The sequence below is a fragment of the Cebidichthys violaceus genome, unplaced genomic scaffold (genome assembly GCF_023349555.1).
Source record: "Cebidichthys violaceus isolate CVI_PGR_0920_01 unplaced genomic scaffold, fCebVio1.0.p SCAF_8, whole genome shotgun sequence".
Lineage (NCBI taxonomy): Eukaryota > Metazoa > Chordata > Actinopteri > Perciformes > Stichaeidae > Cebidichthys > Cebidichthys violaceus.
Window position 1 is genome coordinate 5,589,054 of NW_027176964.1, and position 14,684 is coordinate 5,603,737.

The 14,684-nt window shown below is 40.4% G+C and overlaps 2 protein-coding genes across 2 annotated transcripts; both read right to left on the reverse strand.

Moving 5' to 3' along the window:
* Positions 1-1,949: 1,949 nt before the first annotated feature.
* On the reverse strand, positions 1,950-9,178 carry pigr (polymeric immunoglobulin receptor). Its single transcript, XM_068738296.1, has 8 exons — positions 9,079-9,178; positions 8,120-8,455; positions 7,442-7,523; positions 7,011-7,237; positions 5,218-5,314; positions 4,958-5,046; positions 4,766-4,815; positions 1,950-4,633 (listed from the first exon to the last, which is right to left on the reverse strand). Exons 1-8 carry the CDS (start codon positions 9,125-9,127, stop codon positions 4,550-4,552), a joined length of 1,014 nt encoding a protein of 337 aa, XP_068594397.1. The 5' UTR covers positions 9,128-9,178; the 3' UTR covers positions 1,950-4,549.
* Positions 9,179-12,179: 3,001 nt separating this feature from the next.
* Positions 12,180-14,508, reverse strand: dad1 (defender against cell death 1). Its single transcript, XM_068738012.1, has 3 exons — positions 14,172-14,508; positions 13,113-13,280; positions 12,180-12,429 (listed from the first exon to the last, which is right to left on the reverse strand). Exons 1-2 carry the CDS (start codon positions 14,380-14,382, stop codon positions 13,150-13,152), a joined length of 342 nt encoding a protein of 113 aa, XP_068594113.1. The 5' UTR covers positions 14,383-14,508; the 3' UTR covers positions 12,180-12,429; positions 13,113-13,149.
* Between the last annotated feature and the right edge of the window lie 176 nt (positions 14,509-14,684).

Consider the following 14,684-nt stretch of genomic DNA (forward strand, 5'->3'; position numbering starts at 1 on the left):
GCCCCAAACGAGGGAGTTCAACTACCTCTGGATTTGTACAGGGCTGTCGTGGTGAAGGAGCTGAGCCAGAAGGCAAAGCTCTCAATTTACCAGTCCATCTACATTCCGACCCTCACCTATGGTCATGAGCTTGGGATAGTGACAGAATGATTGAAATCCCAGACACAAGTGGCCAAAATGAGCTTCCTTCATTGGGTGGTTGGGCTCAGCCTTAGAGATAGGGTGAAGATCTCAGACATCAGTTGGGAGCTCGGAGTAGAGTCGCTGCTCCATAGCGTTGAAAGGGGCCAGCTGAGGTGGTTCGGGCACCTGATCAGGATGCCTCCTGGTATACAGATGACTCAGTCAACTTATCAACAAGAAGTAGGCCTAACTGAATGCAGAATTAACTTTAGTTGCAATGCAGACTTAAAACGATTTTGTTTCTAGTGATGCAAACCGAACATCAAATAAAAGCTGGTGAATTTCCTGCAGCAGCACTGGTCATGAGTGATGAAAGGTCTTGAAAAACAAGAAATTATTTTGAGTGAAGGACATGGGTGCAAGCATTCTAAGCCGACATGACCCCATAAAGGAACACTAAATGTAAATAAATTTGTCAATTTATCTGTATCACAAACAACAAAATAGCCTTTCCTCATTTGAAGGGAAGACGGTTATTACTAAGAGTTCCAAGCTCTAGTTAGTTCCACAACAGTTTTGGTCGGCTCATTAGCTTGTTCAATTTACAATTCTAACACGTTGTTTGAGGTTCAGTATGAGAACAGACAGTTCAAGCGTGAAATGCAGAGCTGTCCTCTTTCAGAGATAATTTGGGAGCTCTTTTGTATGGTTTTCTTGTTCATTTGCTCACTTCTTTCTTTAAATAAGTAAGTCTCATAATAATGTTCAGGTTGTCTGACTCTGCTTCCACAAGTTTTCTGTCAAACCGACCATGTATCTATGCCTAAATGTGTTAATTAGCCATTTCATTATCTTGTTATACAGTAAACTTTGCTTTCTAGTTCTGCTAAAATAGCAACCAAAGCTGAAAATGTCCTCTCCCATTGGGCTTCTGTGCAGACAAGAAATACCAACTTGCACTTTTTATTTATTCACATTGGACTTGTTTTGGTGCAACAGATAGAAACAAGAAACGCAAAGCAGTTTGGAGCTGACAACAATTCCCATAACAAAGCCCAATGTTATCTAAAAACCATAGTCAGTGTACATGACCAGTGTAATCATTATTATTCCTGAAGTCATTAGTCCTGAAGGGTATTGTTTCTTGAGCAGCATGGTTCATTACATACTGTACATGATGTGGAAAACTTGAAATGAGGTTTATTACATTATAAATCTGGTACAGCATGTATATGCATTGGCACAGACATACCAAAAAGCTTTATACAGTATGTCCCACATCATACAGAAATGTAATCCAGTGTTGCGTTAGACTTTCTCATTGCCCGTTATTTTGACGGACAGTGTTGTCAAAATTCCGTCACAATCTATTATTACTCGTTATTTTATTTTTTTCGTTACAATAAGATATAGGCTAAAGATGTATTTAAAGGTGGAATCTGTGATTCTAATCCAATACACTTTTTGTCAAATTCAGCAAATATCTCTTCACAGCTGTTCGATCTGTGTGTGCAATGGAAAAAAAAGTGTTCATACAAAAGCCCTGGATCTGTAAATGTGAAACAAACAAATGACATTAAGTACAGCCCTAGTAGTTGTACTTAATGTCAAGTACACACACTAGGGCCGTACTTAATGTCTTTTTTTTTTTTTTTACTATCAAAGCTTCTATTGAAGTTTTTAAGTTTAGAATTCCTATGAACACAGTTAATTTTGTGTGTGCGGCAACAATTGTGAGTTTTTGACTGCAGTAAAAATCTTGTCTTTGGACGTAAAGTCAACAAATTGTCACGAAGGGAGCTCTTGAGGAGGACTCGGACGCAGAGTAGAGGTTCAGCTGACAATCTTTTATTTCCAACAAAAATACACAGGGGAATCCCTGGAAACAAAAAACTCCTCCGAAGAGGGATGAACGGGGAAATGCTCTGGCTAAACTAATAGAGCTGGGTAGTATTAAATAACGGGAAGCCAACAAAAACCTCTCTTAGCGAGGAAAGAAGAAAATAATAAAGTAGAACTAAAAATGCTCTGATTTAACTCAAAGAGCTGCAAAGTCAAACGGCAAAAGCCAAACCAAAAATCTCTTCTCGAGGAAGGTATTAAACTACAAGTAAAAAAGCTCTGATTTAACTCGAAGAGCTGAATAGTCGAAAAGGCAAAAGCAAAACCAAAATCTCTCTTACCGAGGAAACAAGAAAATAATCAGTCACTAACAAAAAGGCTGTGAAGCAAAAAACGGCACAAGGCCAACCAAGGACTCTATAACAAGGTTCGGAACCGACGAAACTATGACTTGGACTTGATACTCGCATAAGGCGGGTGTGCAAGACGAAAGGACATGACACACTGGCACAGGACAAGGGGAGACGCAGACTATAAGTACACGAGGGAAGTGGGGGAACAGGTGGACACAATCAGGAATCAGGGAAGACAATCAGACTGGTGACACGTGAGGAAGGGCAAGGAACCTGAAACGAGAGGAGAGTTAATTTCCAAAATAAAACAGGAAGTCACAAAACAAACGTGGAGACAGGACAAAAACCCAGCTTGACATACAGGTGTGACACAAATATGGATTGACGCAGGATATGTTGTTGGATTAAGACATGTTTTGGATTTTGGAAATTATTTCATCTATCTTTCTTTAATGTCTTTTGGACTGAATCAGCGGCACACACAGAGGCAGCATGCATGTGTGTCTGTTTTTGTTTTTCTTTAATTAATATACCGTACAACTTTATAGATGGTTTGTTTATATGGAAAAAATAAGACACACAACACCGATCGTCACTCGGATGAAGTAGATGAATGATTTTTTCAACAGACAGACTACCTCTCGTGGTCATTTTAATTCTGTTTTGGAGACTGGACTTACCAGACTCTCTGAACGTGGGATTTCTCGATCCTGCAAGCACTTGCTTACTCACAGGGAAAATTGCCCATCATGCTCTCCTTCTGCAGAAGTGCCGCAGCTTCACTGGCACCGCTCGGTGACCCATACTAACAGATACGTTCCAAGGGCTCCAGTCCGTCAAAATGACGGACGGCCTTCAGATTTTTCCATCATTGATCAAAAAAATTCTTTCAATGTTGGAAAATATTCGGTTAAAGTAACCTCTGGTTTATAATCACGCCAGCAGGGGGCGCCCTGGTAGCTCACCTGGTTGAGCACAGGCACCATGGCTGCCGGTCAAATAGTGGCTAAATTACCTGCTAATGCCTTGTATCCACTGACCATACATTACTTCATATCTAATACATTTTTATTACTACCGCGGCGCTGTCTAGGGGCAATTGTCAAGAAAGCACCTGAGAGGTTTGCTTCTATTCTCCTTGTCACCGCGCTCATGATATTGTATCACCTGCCCCATGGCTTGGATTACACCACAATCACATAACCAGTTTATAATTTGGTCATACACAACCAAGTCTCTTACTGATCCTTGAATTCTTCTGACAGTTTTGGCGCCCCAAATCTCGTCGTCTCTCCTGTTAGATTTTTCCGTTGCCGTTTTCGTTCGCATTAATGACCCTGCAACTTCAGCCTTGGATGTTTGTACTCTTCCAGCTTTGCGCCAATCGCATCATAGAAAGGTCATCAACACACCCTCTCACTCACCATGAATTCTGTCGACAATGCACTCTATTCACGCATGCGCTCAATGGAACATTACGCAGACTTTTTGCTAGCAGGGTTAAGTCTGTTTAATGTCCGGTCTAACTGATTTGGACATTTGCGTTCTCACATACAGCTCCTCAGGCTAAAGTCTAGATAGGTTAATGGTTGAAGTGCCTGTGTGTAAGGGGCTATTATCTATATTTTCCCTATAAATAGCACCAACTTGCTAATTTCTTTACACAAAACTTTATCGAAAATGATCAGTCAATAATGGACCTGTAAAATAAGTGTTTTCCCACATTGGTTAATTCTACACTAGATTGTAACCAATCAAAAATGTTTTTATTGATGTATTGTATTTATGAAAATAAAAATAGTCAGTTATCAGTTAGAATGAAAACTGTAAATATGATACAATGCCCAAATTCCAACAGAAAATATGAAAATACACAACCTCAGTGCCATTAGTAGTAATTACATTGCTGCTTCTGACAAAAAAAAAAAGGAAATAAAAGACCACAAGATTATATGTTGATAAATTCTTACAAGACAAGTATCTCCAGTTGCATAATGAAATGCAGCAAGCAGAAAACCTCATTGAATGTGCCTTTATAAAGCACTTTGAGAGGTGGGAAGACTAGAAAAGTCTATACAATTACAGTCCATTTACCATTTTCAGTCCATTTTACCATCTATATGTAATGTACAAAAGATCAGTGGAAATAAAGCATGAGCTGGGTGCAGTGAACTGACACAAAAATTACATTCAGTTACAAAGAGTAACAATAAACACTGCACTGGCAAAGCTCAGTACAGATGTACCTCCTGGGAATCCCTGTTAAGGAAAACGACAGCAGCGCTTTGCGGGTCACCTACATCCCCTGAGTACTCCTACAAATGAGAGAAAAGAAAAATGAGTACGATAATACTCTCTAAAGCATATCCTTGACAATAATGTTTATCTTTAAATAGTGTGAAATGGAATAGTGGAAATGGACAGATTTGTTTTTAACGGGGGCTTACATTGTGCCTTGCTTTTATCATATTTACTTGTCTCAGCACAGGATCCTGCCCTAGAAATAGATATTGAGGATATTTAAGCCACAAATGATAATGCAAATATATTACTCAGCATGTGCAATATTTCGTAGACCTATAGTTGAGCTTAGTGATTCTGCCCAGATTTTATATTCAGAGAAAGAGAAGTTGCCTTACTGTGTTGTTTCCACAACTTTCTCCCCCATATGGCCAAGCCCACGAGGAGCATGATGGAGGCACACACCAACAAAGTCTCCAAGATGTGACTAAAACACAGACACAAGCACTCAGTGGTCTGAACACATAGTCCAGCTTCAAGAGCAGCTCAGGCCTATGCTGCATCTGTTTTTACATAGTTACATGACGGCCAAAATGATGACCGATTTCTCATGAATGGCAGTTAGCACAAGCATAAAGCAGAGCTTCACTCCTCTTGCCTGTGACTGTTCCAGGACTCCTTCGTGATGGGTTTGGGTGGAGGCAGGTATGCAGCAGACTGACTCGGTGTAGGTGGGGATGTCGCAGTCACTGCAGCTGAAGATAAACACAGTGTAGCTGAAAAACGATCCACTATTTTAAGCAAAAGAGTGTTTGTAGCAGCACCCTCACAGTTCATAACATCAATATGCCTTAATAAGTGACTCGTGATAATCAATACCTTTGTACAGCTGGAGACCTAAGAGCCCCCGCCATCTGTCACAAACACATATTGATCTGTAGAGCCGCTCTTGGCTACTTCTCATTCAGCTGCTGCAGAGTGACGAACGTGGGGAAGAAGCCACGTAGCAACAGAATTGGGCCTCTTTTCATACATACAAGGCCTGGTTTAAATGGCTTTTAATAAAAAAATCAAGAGTTTGAATTTGTGAGTCAGATCACCATCTAATCAACTCCCCATAGTACACCGATTTGTCTGGTTTTCACCCGATAAGCTCAACGGATTTTTAAAAGAGGTTTCCCAGACTGAAAGCACAGCTTGTGAGAAATGGGCTGATTTTGCAAGGTTTATGGTTTAGGATGATATAAAGCTGCAATAATGAGTCAAATAAATATGCTTAATGTGAAAGTGGTAGCTACTAGTGACAAACTCACAGAGAATTATCACCCAACTCTGCAGTGTCCCACACCTTAATTAATAGAGTGCTGCAGGGATGACATATTTTTGAAGGCCAACCGAGAAGTTAGAATCGCACTGGTTCCCTCAACAGAAAGCCAATGAGATTTTTTCATAGGATGCTGGGTTATTGCAGAAAATAATGGTTTAAGATAGATAATCTTGACAAAGGGACACCACCTTTATGATTTTTGAAGGGTAAAAACAATTGTCAGATGAAAAAAAGCTAACATTAGGCTACAAAGAAACTACACCGTGATCACATGACTTCACTAAACTAAAGTTGCCCTAGTGTGCGGCATTGATGTTTCGTAGTCTCATTTAGCCACTTGTTAGCAACTGCCTTCACATAAAAGCTTCCAAATTCAAGAGTGGTGTATTTGCTGACGTATTTTATGTCGTAGAACGAAACGTTAAACTCCCTTAAGCTTCTGTTAACTACAGACCTTATTACAGACATCTAACCAAAAATAAACCCATTCAAAAAACCCGATGACTTCCAAATGAGGCGGAAATGCAAAAATGCTAACTCATCTCTGGGTTTTACGACTCATTCTGGCAGCACTCTATTGAGTATTTCAGTTTCTTTAAGGTCCTTGTTTTGGTTTCCCAGCTCGCAACTTAACTTCATATGATTCACTCTCATGGCTCTCATAGACCTTGTTTCCAGCCACAGCTGTTTTCACCTAAAAAGGTCTGATAAACCCCATTGTAAATTATCTAACAGCACTAAACAGCAGACAACAAAGATGGCTAGCTGGTGAACATAGTGCCGTGGCTAACCAAAACAAAGCTAACAGGAGAGTGACTATTGGACTTGTATTCACAGAGGGGCCAGAAACACAATTTTAACACAATGCTAATGATAAGTTGGCCCTTATCAATTTTCTGGGGGGCATTATAACTTTGTAAGGTGATAATATGTACAGTAAATATGTCTGCTTGTTCTGCAGCCCCAAAAACAAATCAATTAATACTGTGTTAAATAAAAATCTTGAAACTTCAACAATGGATCAATTAGGAATGGCTCGGATTGTCTAGATGTCTAGATTCACGTTGAATTCAAGATTTGTTAAAACATATTTTTTTCATTGTAAGGGTTCTTTGTCAACCTACTAGTCGTGGGTCTTGGTGTGACCAGCACATGAACAAGCATCTGGTGCTCTCCCGCAGAGCACCAGTACCAGCCACTATCTCTCATCTGCAGCTTCTTTAAGGTTATAGTGAAAGCCCCAGTTCTGTCATCGCTGATGGCCACTGAAGTGTCTTCATAGCTCTCCTCAGAACCAGTCAGCAGACAGGAGCTCCAGTCTCCACTCCGACACCACTTCTTCTCGCTGTCTCTGTTGGCAAGCAATCACAGGGGAGTCAGTGAAGGCTCACTGTCCATCACAGTTTGGCTTGAATTGAAGATTTTCAACAAATTTTTTCAGGTTTGCTGATGCTTTAAAAATTTAGTTTTTAAAAGTTTGGGTTCTACATTGTCTGATGGCAAAACAACAACAACAACTGACAATCGTAATATGTTGAATTCTGCAATAAAATACCTGTATCTCTCACTGTAGTGGCATTCAACTGTGACACTACTACCTTCTTCCCCACTCAGTCGGCTGTTCACCACTGACATACCTGAAGGAAAGGGATGCAAACTTAAAGGGTCAATGTGTAGCATTTTTACGTTTTCATTAGTGTATAATCGCCTGAAGCTAAGGATCCTTGTAAGTCCTTCATATTTACATAGGGAGCAGGTCCTTTTCACAGTGTCCGCCACGTTTCTACAGTAGCCCAGAATGGACAAACCAAACACTGGCTCTGGCGAGAACCTTTAACATTTTTATGTTACCTGAAGGCCACCGTAGTTCCTCAACATGATTGTAAAAGTGCGGTAAAGTGAGTCACAGAGGGCAAAACTGTTGTACCTTTGTCTGACTTGCATTGCTCATGAAGTAGTGTTGTTAGTATGGATGAGCGAGGCGAACGGTATTGCTACGTTGTTTTTTGCACTCAGCACCTCACTTAACCAGAGTCTTGGAAAGGGAGGAGTGAGCGGAGGGGTGTTCAGTTGGTGGCAATTTACAACAACACCACTAGACGCCACCAAATCAAACACACTGTCCCTTTTTTATTTCATTCATTTGCTATAAAAGCATTCGAAATGCAGTCGAATATCCTTTTCAACGGCGATCATTAAACGCTCATCAGTTCAAAATCACTCCATTACTCACCATGAATGACCTTGATGTACGTGGAAGCAACAACGTCCCGGGTCCACACATTGCCTATCTCCACGCCACACATGTACCAGCCGGAGTCCCCCTCCTTCAGGTCGCTCATGGACACAGTGAACACCTGCTGGACGGGGTCGTCGAAGATGCTCACTTTCTCCGCGGCTGAATTGGCTGGATCTGTTCGAGCTAAACTGGAGCAGAACTCCCTCATCTTCCCCCGGCACCAGTACTTCACATAACCAGCATACTGAGGGTCATAATGACACGGGACTATGAGGGACTGACCCTCCATGACTGTGAGCTCTCCCTCGGTGGTTACCCTGCAGAGGAAGGCTGATGGAAAGTGGAGATGATTGAGTGTTGAGAACCGACTTGAGCTCAGACTCTCAGCCATGCTGCAGTCAAAACAGACTCACAGTGGACATTGCTTATCCAGGATTGAGTAGCGGAGAAAGTGGCCTTGAGCAATGCTCGTACCACATTTATGGTTTCGGTTTCCTTTGTTACAAAACTCTATTCCCACTTTAACTACCCTCTATTTCAAAATTGGATTATTCCTCCAAAATAGAGATTTTGGGGGGACAAATATAACAGGCTTTTGGAGACTTGGCAAAATAAACATCAAACATAATGTTGCCATGGGCAAGCAGCACAGAAGCTTGGAAGATTAAAAAAACAACAACAGCAACATAAAAGCCTTCTCCGACTCCTGCAGAAAAATAACAGTAACAACTTTACTATTCTGGCCTTTAACAAATGATTAATACAGAGAAGTGATAAAATAGTAAAGAGATCTGAAGCGTAAGAATTTGCCAAAAGCGCACTGTTAAAGTGAGGGGGCTGCATCATAGACATTAATCATTCTAAGAACTCTGTTTTTTCATCAATTATCTGCATACAAAAGGCTACAAAGGCGTATTGTACAACTCTAATAAGCATATGCTCTCAGTTATTACCTGGGATCCATGGTAACAGGCTGAGGGCGAGTATAAAGGGTTGCAGCATGTTTCGCCGTCAGTTTGAGGAACTCTCTCCCTTGTCTAAACACAGACTCCAGGTTCCGCAATCCCACTAACCCTTGGTCATGTGACCACAAGTTGGATCCAGATGTTCCAGATATTAACCATGTAGGTGCCAATTCGATTTTAATACTTAGGAATGCTTTGGCACTTTTGTAAAATACTACAATTTGTCTATGGCTTGTAAATGAGTCTGATCTCTTTTTGTGATCTAAAAAGTATTTATTTTTTTTCCGCTCACACAACATTTTAAAAGGCAACGTGTGAAAATCCATAAAACAATTTCTATGTAGTGACCCATTTGCTGACATCTTTTGTTTTCTTCGACACTCCAGTCTGGACTCCAGATTCCCACAATATACAAGAAATCAAGACCACAAGGGAATATTTTCAATTTGGGCAATATACTCATTAGCTTTTGTGCTGAGAGTTAGAGGAGAAGTGTGGTATCAATCTTCTCACCTAACTCTGAGCAACAAAAGCTTATTTTCGAATGTGGAACTATTCTTTTTAACTACAGTTTAAACATGTTCGTTTTTCCTCTTATATCTCCTGCTTTTATCATTTCAGTCACAGTGTTAGCCATCTTTTTTTAATATCCTATCCTCCCAAGCAACCAAACACCGAGCGCCTTCCCACCATGCATGCAGAGGATTCATTTGGCAGGCTACAAAGAAATAATTTGATTTTGATGCCTGAAATCTTTGGATTTGGTCCAGTCCTCATTTGTCGGATTAAGCTCCTACCCCCCCCCCCCCCCCCCCCCCCCCCCCCCCCCCCCCGTCAGCCACTGAATTAGCAAACAATTATTCCAAGGCTCTCAATTTGCTCCTCTGTGAAGGGTGTCAAGGATGTCCCCAAAGTCCCTTTTTGCTTTGGCTGCAACAAGGCCTTTTATGGTCATCCATTTCCTGGAAAAAATGTAGGCAGAACCCAGAATTGAAACTGAACACGTTCCTGCCACAGCCCTGGCAGATTTGAGAATCGAAACTTTCCCAAAACAAATTATTCACAGCCTTTCAAGCTCACTGCCATATCTCAGTATCGGCTTTGTGAAAGGCTGGTTTACAGATCTGTTACAAGAGATTGATTTTGGTAAAATGTTGCATCAAACTAAACACGATTTGCTAGATGGTCACAACTCCTTCACAGAGCATGTCAACCTGGTTATGATGTGAGGGGGAAAAGGTCTTCTATCAGTCTTTCTTCCATCATCCCTTCATGTTAGGTAATGTAAACAAACCTTACGTATGTATGGCTGAAGCAAAATGGTGCCATGATGCTTCCTAGTGTTTGTCTTTATTAATGAGGTTAATATACATTGCTTAGCGGTTTCAATGTAATACTAGTACTTGGTCCCAAACGGGCCATTGCTCGAAATTGAGATTAGCTAATGAGATGTATTCCTTCCAGTGGAAGAGGAAGCAGTTTAGTCAAAAAGACAATATCACAGTCCAAGTCCACGGTATCAATTACACCCTTAAAATATTGTCTACTTTCAGCAAGACATTTGAATTGTGATCTAATTCTGTTGTACACAAAGTACAGTAAGCAGTGGTGAGTAGTACATTTACTCAAGTACTACTTTCATTTTGTTGCACTTTATACGCCCACTCTACATTTCAGAGGAATATGTTGTACTTTTTACATGTACTTGACAGCTTCAGTTACTTTGCGGGTATTCAAAAAATCTATAATGACCATATCACATGAGATGCATTTTATACCAAACAGAGTGTAAGATAGCTAGAGTCTGCTCTACCTCGAGCAATCAGGACACTAACATGTGGCTTACATGTAAATGAACCAGTATCATTGTACATTTAATATATAACAATATAACTGTGACATGGGTCATGTTGCCCGAGTAATTGTACTTCTAATCTTTAAGTAAATGTTGCTGATATTACTGAAGTATTATTTTGACTTTTACTTGTAATGGAGTTTATTGGAGTGGTTTTGCTACTTTTACTTGAGTAAATGACCAGAATATATCTTCCACCACTGACAGAAAGTAGCCTCCAGTTACTTTTACCTAGTCTAAATGCAGAACAAGACATTTAATACAAGACATTTAATGAGTGGCTTAAAGGTTAAAAGATGGGAAACCAGGACCTTTTTCGCAGAAGGCTCATTCCTCTCCTTTAAAAACTTTGAAATGTGGTATCCTCAACTCATTTAAATTCTTCCACGTCAGATATATCCAAGAATCACCTCTCTCACTACTTAATGCTAACCCATTTTTAAAAGGGCCGGTGCTAACGTTATCCCTTTAATATGTAGAGGTGGGTACCTTTCTCGTCTGCTATTAAATCAGCATGGGAAGAGATGTCGATGACCTTTACAGAAGAAGCATGGGACGCCAACTCGATTCAGTCTGTTTTTCATCTGTGTATGTGAGGCAGTTTCATATGCAATTCAAACTGGCCCGCACAGCCCACACCCAAAGACCAAACTAGTTAAAATGAACCCCTCAGGTCAGTGCGGTCTGTGACAAATGTTAAGTGGCTCTGCACAGTCACAATCAACTGAGCTGGAATGCGTTTCCATCAGATGTTCCAGAGCAGGTAATAGAAGTAAAGCCTCTCATTGCTCTGGGGTGCAATGTTCTTCCTCTCCCCCTCTCTTAGCATGATGGGCAGAAGGCCTCTGCTGCACACACACTCACTCTCATTGGCTTTAGGAATATACTGGGGGAGAAAAGGTTGCAATCTGTGTGGTGCCTTTCTAAAAAGGGATGGAATCCTTTCGCAGCAATTTTCTGTAGCTAACTCCAAATGTAGCTCCCCCAAATCCTGATGTAAGAAGTCATATTTTTAAGGCTGTAATATGACTATATAGCCATCACCCTCATAAAGAGGGGTTAAGGGGGTATACTGCCTGATATTTCATGTAATGAATTAATAGAATCACATATTTTACAAATGTTTTTACTGAAAAACACCTGTCATCACTCAAAAGGTTTGGGTTGTTTAAAACAAATCTATTGTTGAAAACAGAAAACGTTTCTTTCAAAAACTGCTTCATTATTCTCAAGGTAACCATTTGAGTTGTTTTTATTTCTTCTCAGTGCAAAAGGGAATGCTTTACAAATTTGAATGTTAAAAAAAAAAAAAAAAAAAAAAAAAAAAAGAATACAAGAAATCAATCCATATCTGCAAGAAAATTGTACTGCATCTTGTGTGACAAGCAGTTAATTCAGTGTTGATGGTGGGATGTCACTCTGGCACAATAGCAGATGTAGCGTCATGTCCTGAAGGGGAGTTTTGATAAGTTCTCTGTCGTGATCTATGGAAAAAAATAGAAGAAACAAGAGGTGGTTAGGTTATGGGAGCAGTTATTTAAAAGCAAATGAGAAACAAGAGAATGCAGTATGCCCTTTGCAAGTCTAAAAATTAAATAACTCTGTTTTGTAGCAAAGCAAAAGCATCATGTGGATCCCTGCAGAGAAGTTAGACTTGTTTTACAAGCATTAACCAATATAAGGTGTATAAGCCCACACAAAATTCCTTTGACTGGATAAATTCTACCATTTATTGCCCATCATGAGAGACCACACTATGAACACTTACGCATATCTCACACACATCACGATCCAGAGAGACTTCCTCTTATTCAAAAGAATACCGGCAGTTTTGTTCTTCTAACTATTTGGTGTTCATGACCTTGACCAGTTTGGTTTCGACAATTTCAAAAATCTGAATCCACCGCGTCAGAACTAAAGAACGTTCAGGCCTAATTGGTTAGTGGGCTCCATCAAGGCTCCAAAAAGTGCTCGTTGCAACTTGATATGAGAGAAATCACTCAAACAAGAAAATAGTCTAAACCAACAGCTGCACAAATCATACTTTGCACACAGCTGGAAAGAAACTGCAGAATCTGATCCGATGACTGGATGTGTTCAAACATCAATACATAAATAAAAACTTTAAAAACTCCTAAAATGAGAAATGCACGTGTGAAATATACACCTGAGAGGGAGGACACTGAGTCAGACGCATGTCTGTTTCAACCAATGAAGTTCATCACAACCAGATGCAGGACGGTGTGAGCGAATAGGAAGTCAGCAAAGGCTCTCTCTGGGGAGATGGACAGGAAGTCTCCTTTGTTCTGTGGGTTGATCTGGATACGAAGACACACTACGAAAAAATAAAGACAGTGGATTTAGTATTACTACACCTTAGAGCTATTACTAACACTTACTGCACTGAAAACAATGTGAGGAGCTGCTTTATTTCTCCTTTTTCTAACAGAATAAACTGGATATCATTGGGATTCAATTGCTTTCTCTTCATCTTTTGATATTTTATAGCCAAACAATTAAATAGAGTAATCATGCAGATCAATGCAGTTAACATTATGATCATCATATGAACCCAATTAATAAATCTCATCTAGTTTATGATTCATAGAAAAGTTCCCAAGTCGTCTAGTTATGTCAATGAGAGCCACTAACAGGGTTTTCACTTCCCTCAATTGATTCTGTTATTCAGTTCGAACTAATGCACTCTAATGCAACAGTCCTGCCTTCATTAGTTATTACGTGGATTCATTGACACTGCTGTATTGAATCAGCACTATGCTAGTTCTGGAGTCTGTCGTCTGTGACGCTGTTGAATTGTATTGCTTCATAAAAGGTATGATACTAAGGTATTTCTATTTAACTGTGGAGGGAAGAAAAACTAATTCTAACGTAAAAAAAAATAAATACAACCACAAACTAAAACTAGCAAGTTGACCGCCTATGTACAAACGTAAGAAGGTTACTTTAAGATAGGAGTTTAAGTAACAATTCAATGTGCTTCTTTATTCTAATAGTGTAGAAGAATATTGCCACACTCAGTGTCCGTATTTATTTTACTATACAATTTCACTTGAAGCCGTGTGGTTTTAGCATGGTTAGCTAACTTGCGTCTGCACATACGTTCACTACTAATGGGCCAGAAGTCCAGTGACCGAATCCGTCCAAACTGACGCATTGTGCAATTCATCGGCAACACATAACGATATTTAACCGAATAAGTATTTACCTCCGAGAATGAAAGCGCCAACACACGAGATGAAACCCGACAGAAAGCTATTGAAGGGGAAGGTGCCGACGAGCAGACAGTAGAGGAACTGCAGCGCTCCTGTCAACAAGATGTACAACAAATATGCGTCCACCACTTTCAGCTTGTTGGGCGTCGTGGTGGTGTACTCCTCTAGAAATCGAGAAATCACCGATATCACCGAGTTCGACATGGTTGTTGTCGTCTAAGTTCTACAAATGGGTTCAATGAGCGAGTTTTGCACAGGTCCCCTTCCTTAATCGAAAAAGTGACGTGTCCTCGTCAACCGGAAGCGGCCTTGGTGTTCCAAAGAATATATTCCGAGCGCGATAGCGAGCATAGGTTCCGAGTCACTCGGAGAAAAGAGCAAAGGCCCGTTGCTGAAGAAAGGAGACTTGGCGCCGCCCACCGTAGAGCACAGAGTGGTAAATAGTAGTAAGACGGCTCACTCTGCCAGTATTTCGAGGTACGGCTGTGTCGACTGCATTCTCGGTT